At 34.8% G+C, this 15,354-nt stretch overlaps 1 protein-coding gene across 1 annotated transcript in view; it reads right to left on the bottom strand.

Annotated features, from left to right (window-relative positions):
* Positions 1–5,478: 5,478 nt before the first annotated feature.
* The window catches only part of DACH1 (dachshund family transcription factor 1), a gene marked incomplete at its 5' end in the record, with an annotated part of 389,294 nt that continues 379,418 nt past the window's right edge, over positions 5,479–15,354 (bottom strand). Inside the window, 4 exons of the mRNA XM_029938452.1 lie at positions 5,479–5,541; positions 5,949–6,017; positions 6,531–6,674; positions 9,914–10,061. Coding sequence (XP_029794312.1) covers positions 5,501–5,541; positions 5,949–6,017; positions 6,531–6,674; positions 9,914–10,061 — 402 coding nt within the window. The remainder of the gene's footprint in view (positions 5,542–5,948; positions 6,018–6,530; positions 6,675–9,913; positions 10,062–15,354) is intronic.

Raw genomic sequence — 15,354 nt, 5'->3', positions numbered from 1 at the left:
CTACAAATGGCCAGATTTCATTTTTCCTCATTGGCATGTAGTATTCCATTGTGTGTATATATCCATTCATCAGTTGATGGACATTTAGGCTCTTTCCATGATATGGCTATTGTTGAAAGTGCCACTATGAACATTGGGGTACATGTGCCCCTATGAATCAGCACTTCTCTATCCCTTGGGTAGATCCCCAGCAGTGCTATTGCTGGGTCATAGGGGAGTTATAAGCAAATATTTCCATTTACTATCCCTAAGTCTAAATAAATGAAAGAAAATTCACTGGGTATTAAAATATTTGATTCAATTAAAAAAAAACCCTTGATAAAGATATCAATTCTACTCATAAGAATGATATATGCATGATGATGCTTTGGAACTGTAAGTTACTGAACAAATAATAATAATCATCTCATATTTAAAAGAGCAAGAAAAGCATATTTGAACTATCCTAACCTAAAATAATCATTATGTGAAAAGCAACGGTACTAAGTTATATTCCCAATTCTGATTAACTCATGTAACAACCTTTCACAAGTATGCGCTCTCCCTAAGTCTCATTCTACTTGTTTGCAAAATGAATAGATTTAATTGATCTTGAAAGTCCTTTCCTAGTGCTAAGGCAATAACATCATGAACATGTGCTTGGCATATCATCTTTACTCAATAAATATTTGTTAAATAAATAAATATTATTTTAAATTCGGCACATATCTTCAAATATCTAGGAAGCAGAAAGGAGATATTTTTTTAATGGGAAAAAAAAGAGATTGTTAATGTGAAAGGCCAGTCTTTTATGTCCTTTTATTGGAAGAATATTTGGTTTTCTATGATCTGAGATCAGTCAAAAAAAAAGAATAAAAAGCCAAACAGTTCTGATTATGGCCATTGGATGTAAATAAAAGAGAGGTGCTTTAAAGTAAAGTCAAGATTTTGCAACCGTAACTTGAAGATATTCTAAAATGTCAGAGGAATGACGGACTACATTTCCATTGATTTTACCAATTCGTTTTTGGTTTGTGAAGACAGGTTTGCTTACAAAGAAGAAGCTAAAGCAATTTGGAAAGTAAATTTTCCAGACTCTGGAATTTTATAAAAGACATAGATAAAACAGCACTAATCCATGATTCTCCTATGTTATAGTTTGTGTCTATATATTGATAACCTAAATAATTTATAGAGAAGATTTCATCCTGTAAAATTATAAGAAGCATAAGGCTAATGTATATTAAACAAAAGGTGAAAGTATTATTTTAAAAATGTGGCTATAGCATGTTAAATTAAATATAAATTTAAGATGGAAAACATAAGTATAAGTGAATATTCACATAATCTAAATCTTAAGTCAAATGCACAAACAAGAAAGTAATATTACAAAACATACAAGAAACATAAACACGTCTTATGTACTCAGCTCTCAGGTATGAAAATCAATTCTGCCAGAATCTGTATCTCCGACTTTCCTAGTTTGAATTACATTATCCTTCATTTCCTAGCATCCTTCTCTCCAACCCAAGTCTGAGAAAGGTCAGAACAATAAGGACCCTGGGCATCTACAAGATCAAACAGCTCCTAAGTCATCAGTGGTTGATAACTTTCCTTCACCTTCTATCAAACATTCAGCACTATGAACGTGGCACAAATATCTGATGTATATGGATGTATCTGTCAGGCACCAGGGACACATCGGTCACCAAAATAGGCATGGTTCACACTCTGGTCAGCTATCTTTCAGAGGAAGAAGACCTTGAAGAAGGAACAACAAATGCACAGCACATTATTTTGGAGAGGAAGATGGTAGGACCAGAAATCTCCAAGAGGAGGAACTAGACCTGGGGCCAGGGAGGGGCTGCAGGGGCGGCGGTGGGGCCTGGGCAGCATTCCTGGAAGCAGCGACTTCTAAAATGGGGCTTCAAGGATGGGTCAGTAAAGGCAAAGAGGAAGGAACATGCCCCTGATAGGTGGAGAAAAACATGGGATGTTCAGAAAATTAAAAAAAAAAAACAAAAAAACGACAAGAGGATTCAAGGACCAGGGGAAAGAGTTGTAACCAGTTTGGTGGGTGAGGGAGGGAAACTGAGGAAGATCCTGCACCGGGCAGATGAGGGCTCCTGTCCCCTAAGGAAGGAACACCGGATGGAGACAGGTTTGCAGGGGAGTAAGATCCTTCAGGGTTTGTGCACTGGACCTTGAAGTCTCTGTGGGACCTTGAGGCAAATAAAAGTCGGGTACTACCTGGAGCTCTTAAAAGGTGTCTGAATGGGATGGAGATATAGATGGTTTTAATTGTCAAAACACATAAGCTAAAAAATCCCATTTCAGTTTTATTGCCTAGGAGAAGAGATTTAAAAATAGCTTAGAATTTAGCTAAAGAAAGCCGTCATTATATATTATAGATATGGCTGAAGACAGTGTGGGGATAGGTGGGAGCAGAAGGGTTTAGGGGGTTATTTATTTTATTTATTAAAAATTTTACTGTTTTATTGATTGATTGATTTTGAGAGAGAGAGTGACAGAGCACAAGCGGGGGAGAGGCAGAGAGAGGGGGAGACACAGAATCTGAAGCAGCAGGGTCTGAGCTGTTAATGACAGCATAGAGCCTGACATGGGGCTCGAACCCACAGACCACAAAATTATGACCTGAGCCAAAGTCAGACTCAATTGACTGAGTCACCCAGGCGCCCCTGGCAGATAGTTAGTAATTCATCCAAAACAAAATGTTCAGTGAGTATTTAAATGAACTCTGCCTATTCTGCCTATTCAAAAGTTCTTACAAAAAGCTTTGAAGTAAGATAAAATTTTCCAACACAAATCATGACATATAAATCTGTAAGACTCAAGCCACGGGAGCTAGTCATATAATTCAGCTCCTGAAAAGAGTTGTTTTTTAAATTTTTTTATGTTTATTCTCTATCCATACTATCTCCACCAAACTTGTGAATTTTGAGTTCGTTTCTAGAAATATCAGCAATGAAGAGTTTATCCCTGTGTAGCATGAGATGATTTATTTTATGAATCACAAGTCAGTAAATTATTTAGAGTTTCTTTGCTCAGGAATATTTTCCAAACTTCTTTCTGGTTTCCTCCTCCCCTCCTCTATAGTTTTTACAGAAATAGTGGTACTTTACATCATTGAGGCAATATTGAGTCTAATCCGAGGTGCTTATTTGGAGGTAATTACCTGGCACTTGAGTGGTATTTAAGTGCCCAACTGCTTGGTGACTAACTCTTGGGCCAAGCATGGCATTTTTTTATTGCCAGAATGTTAAAAATAATAAATTCATGACAAGCATAGAGAAATGTGGGTTTCCTTTGTCTTTCCTAATTAAGTTGAGTTTATTTTGGAACAGAAAATAATTTCACTTACAGTTGAACCGGGATATTGAAAAAATACAAAGAGTCTCACAACACCTGGGCATGGCTATGCCACAACAGAGAAAAGCAAACGGAGTAAGAGACGAAGTTTGTGTCATTCTTATATTGTGAAGCAGCAAGTGCTCATGGCTCCCCAAGTGACATAGACCATTTCACCAATTAGCAAGGAATTCCAATTCTTTCTTTGCCCTTCCCAGTTGTGCTTAGACTTGGAATTTAACTCAATAGGTTTTTTTTATATTTGATTTCTTCTGTTTGTAGTTAATTTTTTCTGTGTTCCAAACATATTAATGTAGTCCCAGGTTAAAAACAAAAAGCTTCCAAGGGCTAAATGAACTTATTTAGTGGGGTGAGAGCAGCAAAAGTGATCTCCTCGCTCTGCCTGGTATTTGAAATGCCTTGGGTGCTGCAACTGCTATTGAAATACCTTTTTAGCAACTAAAATATAAAAGTACAGATTCATCTACCATTTGTTATTACATTTGAGAAAAAATCATAGCATCTTATTAAAACCATGAATATTAGGTGTTTTTTTAAATGAATTGTGCTTTTGAACAATAGAATAAAACCATTAAATCCAAAGATAAGTATGATAAAAGTAGAGTATTACTGATTATTCACATTAGAATTCAGGAACATATATTTCTAATTGACCAGCTGAATGAATGAATGAGATGAATAGGATTTTATACTACAACTAAAATAAAGCATTAAATAACTCCATAATCAATTATATTTGGCTTTAGGTTACTATGTATAATTCTGCTTCAAATGTTTTATTGACTTAATTATAAAGTTGTTTCATGGGTTTTCTTTGTTACTCAACTGAGAGCATTCTGGATTGCAAAAGTAAGGCAATCTATGACTTAAAATTGTACTCAGAATAAGCAAATCACAATAGAAATTGAGGGTAGTCAAAACTTCAACCTTACACAGCAAGACTTTATCCATATTAAAGTGTATATTTGAATCTATGTGAATTTTACAAATTAAAATTAAAATAACTCTAGCCTTGTTGATGACCAAAATATTACTGATAGCAAATTCCTGGAATAAACATCAGGTCAACCATGCACAATGTTTAATCATTGCTCAATTCCTTCTTAACACTGACAACAAATCTTCCATGACTGTGCAGGAATATATTCTATCATTTTTCTTGGATTGAGTTTGACAACCTTGAGGATTCTGTAGATACCAGGTAATTTAGGTACCACATCTACCTGAAGACTCATATGCTTTCTTAGACCACTTTGGCCATGCACTCAGTTAGTGCATGAGTGGTTCCTACACACAAATTAGGACTGATATTTACATTGACCTTATTGAAGTTATCATCCCTGATAAAAAGGACTGGCTTTGATATTACTCATTTGTTAACATCTGTATAAAATTTTTGAGAGAACTTCAACAGAAATCTTATGATTTTAATACACAGGCCCATAATTTTGCTGATATCCATAATGCTCTAAAAAAATAAGACTTTCCCACATGTACAATTGCATTAATCATGTATCTATAAGGAGATATCTAAAATAACATATGGTTCAATTCTTGGGATTTAAGATAGTAATTACCATGTTTTTTGGTAAAATATATGGCAAAAACATTCTTCAGGAATGTTTTGTCAAATTTCTGGTTTTTACTTACTACATATCTGACACTTTACAAAAGTATATTTCCTTTACACTAAACTGAAAATGACACTTTTGGAGCTGATTAAGTAGTACAATTAATGTCAAACAATATCCCTAAAATGATTGAGCTTAAAATGCAAAATAAAAGCAATTGGGAGGGTTATAGCAGTTAATCATTTTCGGCTTCCCTTTGAAGAACCATCTTCATTTAAAATAGAAAACAAATACTCTTTTTACTGTTTAGTATTCATGTTGTTAGACTGAGTTTATTGCCTAGAATAGATGTTAGACTATAAATGTTACCTTCAGATTTTGTTCTTTCCTAATGGTGTGGTCTCGGCAATATACATACTTAGCTCTTTTGAGTGTTTAACACAACTCCCTTTAGTATTCTATATATGATTTTGCTCAGCAGATTTGTGTTATTAAAATGTGTACAATGGCATACAGAACATTCAGGAAATCCACAGAGGACTAAACAATCTTATTTATTGTTAACATTCAACCAGTCTATTTTGCATGTACCTTGCCGTATCTGTCACAAAAAAAGAGAAGGAGAAATTTTCAAATTTAAGAACTACCTATTTGATTAACCCATGCTTTTATTCACAGGGTATAGAACTTATAAACCTTTCCTGCATGAGATGGGCTTCAAGCATTCAATAAAACACATTTACTGTGTCCAAGATTAAATCATACATTGTTTAAAATTAATTATTCCGTTTTAATTGCATTGTATAAACAGAAATGACCTGTTAATTTAAAGAAAATCTATCAGCACAAAATGAATTCACTCATATAAACAAGCAAGATGAACTTGACCTTGTTTGAACTTGTTTTGATGTGGCCCAGATGGTAGGCTACATGCTTGAATAGCAGGCTAAAGCTGAGGAAAAACTCATAGAGCAAGATCTAGATTTATAGCCTTTTGCAAATTCCTACCTTGTATTGTCCTCTCAGCATCTGTTCTGCTGCCACTGCGGTCAGCCTCTATCTCTGGGGTCAGAGAGTCTAAAAGCACAGAAAGGTAAGAGTGACACATATTTCATTTGATTCTATTGTCCTTTAAAAAAAAGAGCAACCTGTTACTTTGGTGCCGAATTAAAATTATATAAATCTGTGTCATCTTGTAAAGGTTGAACAAAGAGCATAACCATAAGAATCGAAATATTTGAATAGATAAATAAGTACTGCGGAACTGTTCATAACATGGGGTAGGGGGAGGGGAGGGAGGGCTCGGATTAATATTTTGGCCTATTTCAGTAGAGACAGGGCTGGTTAAACAGGAAAGCAAGGTCAAGTCTCAGATACTGACGTTAAGTAACGAGGCAGTGAAGGCACCTATGAAATAAAGCATTTCTCCAACACATGTGACCGCGTCTCACCATTCTCTCTCAGCTACAAGCACAGTTTACAGAAGCACTAGACACAGAAAACTACAAGACCCCAAACACAGGTTTAACTTCTCTTTTGAGTACTAAAAACGAAAGCTAGTTAGCCATGCATAAAGATGCACCCTCTTACCATTTAAGACCCTGAGACCATCTGTAGAAGCTGCCTGCTTTAGTGTTTGTTCTGCTTGCTCACGCCGTTTTGTCTCAAATTCAAGTGCTTCCTGTAATTTTCTCTTTGCCTTCTTCTCTTTCTTTAGCCTCTTTTGAACTATGGCTAGGAAAGAGTGTTTGTAGATTATATTTTAAAATGTTTTTGCAATGCTCAAACTTACAAATGATCAATGTTTCTCATTATATCTATATAAATTACATATATATACATATATATATATTTTTTTTCCTGTTAGGCCGAGTCTACCTTGCAGAGAAAGTTAAAAAAAAAAAAAATCTCACCTTTACCTAAAATAAATTCCAGTGAATATCCAAGGAGGCCAATTTTTATGTAGCTTTCTACTATTATATTATGAAGATACCTTTAATTGTCATCATTTGGGACAGATTTAAGAGGAAATTAATGTTAGTAAATATTTATATACACCGATAAAGGAAGCCTGATTAAATTTTGTGGATTAGTTTCTGTCCTTGAATCAGAATAGTCAGAGCAGTTAGAATAATGCAGCCTTTATAAGCATGCCTCCTATCTCTTTATGAAGCACCAATTTTTGACCAGCAAATGGAACATTTCCCCTATAGTTGTTTTGCAAAACAGTTAAGAATTTTTCTCTAAAATTAAAAAAAAATGCAATAAATATTATTGCATCTAACAAGCTAACTACTCTTAATTATTAACATATAAGCAGTCTTTTTGGGGATGAAGCTATTGGAATTTTCTCAGAGATATCAATAATTTCTTTAAAGCAAATATATATGCATTATAACATATTTTAAGAAAATTATATTTTATTCTGCTGAAATCTGGTAGAAAATAAAGCCTCACTAATAATAATAATAATATGCTATTGCTGGCAATGATGTGGTATTTATATAAAAATGAGGTTATGATACAAAAAGTTAATTATGATTCATTTCCTCCTAGTGGACAATTTAAATATTTGTATATAATATGTAATCAATAAATAGTAACAAATAAATGATGTTCATAAAATGTATGTTAACTATACTTTCAGTATGATAATTGTTTCAACTTTTACAATTTATATAAGGTTAGCAGTCAGCATATGGGGTCCATGCAAATTTTTTATGACTATACATATATTATATATATTTTGCTGGTTGATAAACATTGTGGATGTGAATATGACAGAATCAGTATGAAAAAATCCTTTTAGTAGAATTAGTCATAAGGAGTAGTCATTCCAAGTTTACTTTTTGATTTTTTACTGCAGATTAAAGAATTACAACATTATTTAGTCAAAATTGTATTTAGTCAAAATACAATCTAAAATAATAAAGGTTCAAGTAAGAATTTGTTTCAATTTTTAATTTCCATACATCCAATGCTTATAAATACTGTTGAGATGGCAGACCATTAACTTGTGGAGTTTATTGTTGCTGGTACCCTATATTAACAGAGACTGTTTTTATCAAAATGTACATGGGCTACAGTCTTATAATGAAAAAACTGGTTTTGAATAAATGCTAATTTTCCTTATTTAATAGTGTGAATGTGGGGCGCCTGGGTGGCTCAGTAGGTTAAGTATCTGACTTTGGCTTAGGTCATGATCTCACTGTTTCTGAATTCAAGCCCCATATCAGGCTCTGGGCTGACAGCTTGGAGCCTGGAGCCTGCTTTGGATTCTGTGTCTCCCTCTCTCTGCCCCTCTCCTGCTCGCATTCTATCTCTGTCTCTCTCAAAAATAAATAAATGTGCATTTTCTTAAATAAAAAATAGTGTGAGAGCCATATTAACAAAATTATTTGCCTACTATATCTCTTCCCAAAGATGACTGTTTATCTTTAGGAAAAAAAATAGTAATTTATGAATTATTTATTTAGATTGTATATGTCCATGGTACTAAAATCCAAATACCCAGTGCCTTGCCATTGACTGGTTACTGTTTCCTCCTCTCTGATTGAACCAAATGATATTGCCATGTTCTCTCTTCAGCATAGTGCACTGCTTCAACAGATACATATATGATAGATAGGTATTGATAGCTATTACCTTTAATTTATTGCTCAAAATTAATTAAATGAGAGGTTCATAAGTTGATCTGTGAAATGTTTTGCCCTCTAGTGGTTAAAGAAAGCAACAAGATAAAGCCTCCAATGGATTTGAACTAATAAAATTCTGAACTTCTCTCAAGCAACCAAAAGATTACTTTAGGAATTCAAGTATCTAGCTTTAAGTCTTGTCAAAAAAAAAAAAAAGAATTCTCCAGGTTAGAAAAAAATCAAGACATGGCTATCTCATGGACAATGGTTCTACATAATGAACTCATGAACTCTTTAACCAATCTTCATTATTCACATAGAACACATCCCATTATCAATGTCTATCTTGTCTTGATTACTTTAGTACCTAAACCTATATGAAACAACTTTATCTAGAAGTGTGCCATACAAATACAGTGACGGCTTCCCCAATCAGCCTCATCCCAGAAACCCACTAGCTATTGCTTCCTAGTAACTAATAAAAAAATCTACTAAGTCCTGCTGGTTTGAAAGACAAAACAGAAACAATGATTTCCAAATGACTGTGTAAAACTAAAGAAGAATGCATGGAATATTTATATTGGATACTTATTAAAAGAGAGAATAGGTGCTCTCCCTCTGGAGTACTTGTTGAGGCAAAGGGAAAGCTGGTTATAAAAAAATATTCTTAATCTCATACATAATATAAACACTCACATATGAATGACCTTCAAAATCATCTTGTACATGCACTGTAAAGTGTGTTAGAAGAAGGAACTTATAGATTGGTAATATTATTATTTTTACCTAATAAGTATTCACATTGGTTTATACATTAATGTGTACTTGACCTTGTTGGATGAAAATGAGCCATTCAGAGGGAAAATTATACAAACACTCAACTTTGGTCATTTGTTCAGATATTCATCAGTGTTCAATTTCAGTTGATAAATATTTACTAAATCTTCACTTGAATAATCAGTATTTTCTATTTTAGCTTTATGACTTATCTCTTAAGTTTTTCAAAAGGCAATTGTAAATAAATACAAAATTTTTCTTCATGGCTGTCATCAGAGCTCATTCTTATATTACTTGTTAAGCGCTAAGAGCAGTAAAAATGATGTGATTAATGATAAAATAGATATATTTCAATTCCCTGTGGTATGAACAGAGAGAAACCACGTACTCTGGAGAAGAAAAAAAAATACAATGAGCTCAGGATTCAAATCCTGCTGTGAACTTCAGCGACAGTAAATTAACAAAAAAGCTATATAATCTCTTAGTAAATCACCAAACATAATATTGCTCGATTGAATATTTTATATAAAGTACTATACATATTTGGAAGTTTAGAAATACCTCTGTTCTTTTGTTCCATAGCCAACTGCTTCTCAAGAGTTTCTCTTAGTTCTCTTTCCCTTAAAAAATCCATCTTCAGCTCTGTTTTTTCCAGTTGGACTTGTTTTTCTTGAGCTCTGGCATTATCTATGGCAACTTTCAAGAGCCCCTGTGTGAAGAAGGCATTTCAGAATTGTAATATTTTGGTGCACAGCACATTTCATTTGTTACTAAAAGCATCTGTAAAAAAGAACCAACTTAACACATTCTTTCATTCTTGTACATTCACTCTGTATTTACTAGGACAAGTACTGTAACTAAAGCACAGAATTTCTAAATCTATTTAAAGTGTATTAGGAAGACAAATGTTTCTTCCATGTAGGTTTGATTGCTTCTAATTAGAATATCCAGATCTAAAGGTAAATGCGGGCAGCACATCAGCATGGTAAAAGATAGGACCTCAGAAATGACAATCCGGCACGCCTGGGTGGCTCAGTTGGTTAAGCATCCGACTTCGGCTCAGGTCATGATCTTGCAGTTCATGGGTTCGAGCCCCATGTCGAGCCTGGAGCCTGCTTCAGAGTCTGTGTCTCCCTCTCTCTCTGGCCCTCCCCTGCTCACGCACAGCCCCAAGGGAACCTAGCAGTACCCATCTATTTCTTGGAGCTCATTCTCCACCATTCCTAACTGAGATTACACTGGACACAATGCTTATCTTTCCATTTCTCAAGAAAATTGGTTTCTGAACCAGGGACTTTGCTCTCTGTTCTCTTCCTGAATGCTTTTCCTCCCATTTTTTGCATGGTTTATGTCCTCCCTTCATGTCACCTGTCTAGTTACCACTCAAGAAAGGCCTTTACATACCACCCTATCTGGAAAAGCCCTCCAACCCGTCTCTTTAGTCCCTCCTCAGAATTCTTCTTATAATTTATTATTATGTAATGTCATGTATGTATTTGTTTACTGCTTTATGCCATGTCTCCTCCACTAAAATGTAAGCTCTCTGAGGCAGGGACATTTTCTTTCATTTGGTAGGCCCAGAGAGTGCCTACCATATAGGAGATTCCAAAAATTTGATGACAAGAAATTATAACACTGGAGTATTTTTCTGACATATGTAATACATGTAAGGGATCCAAAACCTAGTGATTAATAGTGTATTATTTTTTAAAAAGTCATCTAAAATGGTTACAATAAGTTGAGAATAACGTTTAGGGGACTATTTGACAGTATAACTCAATAGGATATGGTATTTATACACCTGATAATGGAATCTTAAATATATATATGCATTTACATATGAGATATATATGTAAGTTGATTTACTCTTTGATAATGAAAAATTGAGTCATATTCTGAGACTCTTGAAAATGAGATTATGAAAGTTTAGAAAAAGTATTCTGTGTGTGTTCTCTCCTAATATCCTTTAGAAATTTATTAATAACATTAGAGCTAACATATCTATGCTTATCATCTCGGCAGTACAAAATGCCTTTTTGAAGTAGAAGATATTTTGGCTTGGTCTGGGAACACCAGAGACGAACATTTTCAGTTGAAATTATAAACCAAATAGAAGTTGGTGCTAGTTTGTAGATCTGATCTCGGATATGACCCCTCTTGCAAGAGACAACGTAAGCAGTCCGAATCTGGAACTTCAACTCTGGCTTGATGTGTTAGCCCAGTAGATTAGCTCATCAACTCTCAGATCAGCTCACCAACGTAGCATTACCACACGCATTTTATTCTCATTCGAGCACATATAAATGATTTCATGTCTGTTATACCTGACCCTGAATTTCCTGGTATAATTCTTGTGATGTGAAGCAAGCTGCAGAGTTTCTTCATGGCTGTTTGCCCCTCCCTCCTCTTTTGTTTTTAACAATAAAACATAGCTGCTAAGGAAACTGCCATCTTAACTCAATTCGGCAACATTCCTGTGTATGTTTCTTCTTCATCAGGAACAAACAATTAGTAACAAATGAAAGAGATCATTACATCAAGTGCCCTTTTAGATCACCCCAATTAAAACTTTAGTTTAGCTGTATTTTAATTCTAAGATACCAAATTCTAATTTTCTGCTCTGATTGCTCTTGTTGACTTATCTTTGAAAGATGTACTCTCTGTGCAATGTCTAGAGATTATTTAGCAAGATGCCAATGTTGGCACCACTTAATGTGTTGATTGGTTGTATTATCAGTAGCTGTTTAAAATAAATTACTATTAAACTATTATTGTCCTTGGCTGACAAAACACAATATTTTGGTGTTCCTTAAATATGAAAGTCATTATGAATAAACATGTTGAATAATGTTAAACTGTAACTCTAATCTGTGCAATTTTATATTAGTATTTGTTGTAAGGTAGGAAGTTGCTAAGAGCATTTCTGTTTTTCTGTTTTCTTTTGCTACAGTTGCTGCTAATGTCCCTAATGGTAATACATTACCTATTCCTGCTGATTATGTCTGAAAAATACTAGCTTTAAGATCCAATACCCTCCAGGGGCTACTTATAAGCTATATAAAATTAAGTTTCATTTTTAGACTTTAAATCAGTGCATATCAGTAGGAGTCCAGTGTGAACAAAAATCTGCACTAGAGCCAAACTGATACATATGCAAAAATATGTTATTGCCCGTGACAGCTTTGCTGCAAAAAATACAGACAACCGATTAAATTTCAGTGCAGCAGGGGGCTGGGAAAGCAATGGCAAATAGTGTTCACAACATCTACAAATCATTAAGACACCATTTTAACCATCAGTGATAATAGTACTTTCAGATTTGTGTAACTTCTGTAAATTTTCCAGGTAGATCATATGCAAAGGTCACACTAAATGCTGAGTCTCCCGTGGACATGCAGTATTGAGCAAAATTCTGCGATGACAATTCTGTGATGATGAATTACAGCAAGAGACACAGGTTTAAAACATGAATTTTTCTCCAGGGGGAGGTCGGTTATAATGTTGCACAATGACAATTCTAAAGAAATGCATTTCAGGTTTACTCTATGGCACAGCAATTATAAGAGACAATGGTTGTTTGGCCTCAAATTTTTTTCTCATGAGGCCTGACTGTTGTCATATACACACATATTTTGTTTACTAAAATGATCTACCTTGTAAATTCAATTATTTTAATCATTTTTCAGAGAATGTGTCTATACGCATTTCTTTTCAGGAGGGCATTGTGATTGGTATAGCAGCTTTTCAACTATTTCTATAACCTAGAAAGTACAAATATCTGCTTGTATAAGAGAACTTACAGTAATACTGATATGAAGGAAACATTTCTTAATCTACTAGTTAGATCCTAAAGGAAAAGCCTCGATGTTTGTTCACCATGTTTGTTTTTTCTACAAAAATTGTTTCAGAGTCAGATGGTATCAGAATCAAAGTTCTTTGAGTGTCACTGGAATTAATGTGACAAAATTCTGCTCAATAATGCACTGCCTCTAATGAGAGTAACCATCCTACTTGAAGGGGATTTTAGTGATTACCCACTCTACTTAAAACCTTTTAAAATTGAAAACAACAACAAGAAAACAAGGTCCAGAAAGAACAGATGACTTGTTAAAATCCCAAACTAGTAAGCTGTTATGCTTAAATCAAGCTTATTTAAACTTTTTGTTTTCATTCAGTGTTTGTTTCCTGGATGAGAAAGTGTTTCTAGAATCCAGGAACTTTTGTAGACAAACAAATATATAATAGAACAGTGTCAACCAATACCTTTTCACAGAAGTTCTTATAACAAGAGATACAACTATACTTAGTTTGATATTATGGTTAATGTTCTCCAAAGTCAGTCAATAACAGACACTCCCTCAAAAGCACTTCCAGGTATAAAACCCATCTTGTGATTTATATGATCATGTATAGCAATATGGCAACATGCGCTCTGTAATTATCCTACCTATATTTAAATCCAGATTCCATCACCATTGTATGACCTTGATCAAAAACTTGTCTGCCTCCATTTACTCATCTGTAAAATGGAGCTAATAATGAGATCCACTATGTGGGATTACAAACATGATTCAATGTAACATGATATAGAATTAGCACAGTGATGAACTGTGGACATGGTGATTTATAGTAAGAAAGACATATTTGGTGTTCATCTCAATCCTGGTACAGAGGTCTTACAATGGGTGGAATTTCCTAAGTGAAAAGAGCAAAATGGTGAAATGGGTGTTTGTTATTTATAATAAGCCCCTCCAATTACACCAGAGTTCATTTCAACCAGGTGACCTTTGGAAAGCCCCAAGGATGTGGGGTGGTTGTCAGGGGAACTAACTCTGTGATTAGAAGGATGGAAATTTCAGCCCCACCTCCCGATCTGTGGGAGGACAGAGGGCTATAAGTTGAATTAATCAACAACTTGGGTGATTTAATCAAGCATACCAATATAATGGAAACTGTATGAAAACTCAAAAGAGTTCAAGCAGAGTTCAAAGAGGCTTCTGGGCTGGTCAACACTTGGAGGTACTGGGGAGGTGGCGTGTTCAGAGAGGGCACGAGAGTTAGGCACCCCTTCCACATACCATGCCTTATGCATCTCTTCTATCTGACTGTACCTGAGTTAGGTCCCTTGATAACAAACTGGTAATCTAGTAAATAAAATGTTTTCCTGAGTTCTGTGAACTGCTCTAGCAAATTAAGTGAAACTGCGGAGGGGGGTGATGGGAACCTCTGATCTACATATACCTGGTTGGTCAGTAGCACGGGTTATAACCCTCAATTTTCATCTGACATTTGGGTAAGGGGCAATCTAGTGGGACTGAACTCTTAACCTGTGGGATGCTGTCTCCAGGTAGATAACTGAGTTAAATTGTACGGTATCCAGCCAGTGTTGCAGAATTGTTTGGTGTAGAAAACACCATCAGACTTTTGGTGAGCAAGTGTCGGAGGTGAAGTGATGTTGTAGTAGGGTACTGAGAGCAGAAGACAAAAATAGTATTTTTTTTCCGATATAATGACACATTAAGATTGTTCAATAACTAAGGGGCACCTGGGTGGCTCAGTCAGTTAAACGTCCGACTTCAGTTCAGATCATGATCTCATGATTTGTGGGTTTGAGCCCCGTGTCAGGCTCGGTGCTGACAGCTAGCTCAGAGCTTGGAGCCTGTCTGGATTCAGTATCTCCCTCTCTCACTGACCCTCCCTTGCTCGTGCTTTCTCTCTCTGTCTCTCAAAAATAAAAAAAACGTAAAAAAAATTAAAAATAAAAAAGATTGTTCAATAACTGTTAGTTTTTACTAGTATCACTATTACTATTGTTGTGATATATGATATCAATTAGTGAGTGAGGACAGTATGTAGTCCAGACTTCTAAGAAACTAATGCTATTCTCTTCATCATCGTAAACTGTGTTTAGAATACTGAATATTTCACCATTTTCTTTTTGTTTTGTTTTGTTTTTTAATGAGCTCTCTCCATAAATTGGTAATGAAACAAAAAAAACCATA

The sequence above is a fragment of the Suricata suricatta genome, chromosome 4 (assembly GCF_006229205.1).
Source record: "Suricata suricatta isolate VVHF042 chromosome 4, meerkat_22Aug2017_6uvM2_HiC, whole genome shotgun sequence".
In the NCBI taxonomy this organism is placed as follows: Eukaryota; Metazoa; Chordata; class Mammalia; order Carnivora; family Herpestidae; genus Suricata; species Suricata suricatta.
Note: the sequence above shows the minus strand (reverse complement) of the source record. Positions and strands in the feature narration are given on the sequence as shown.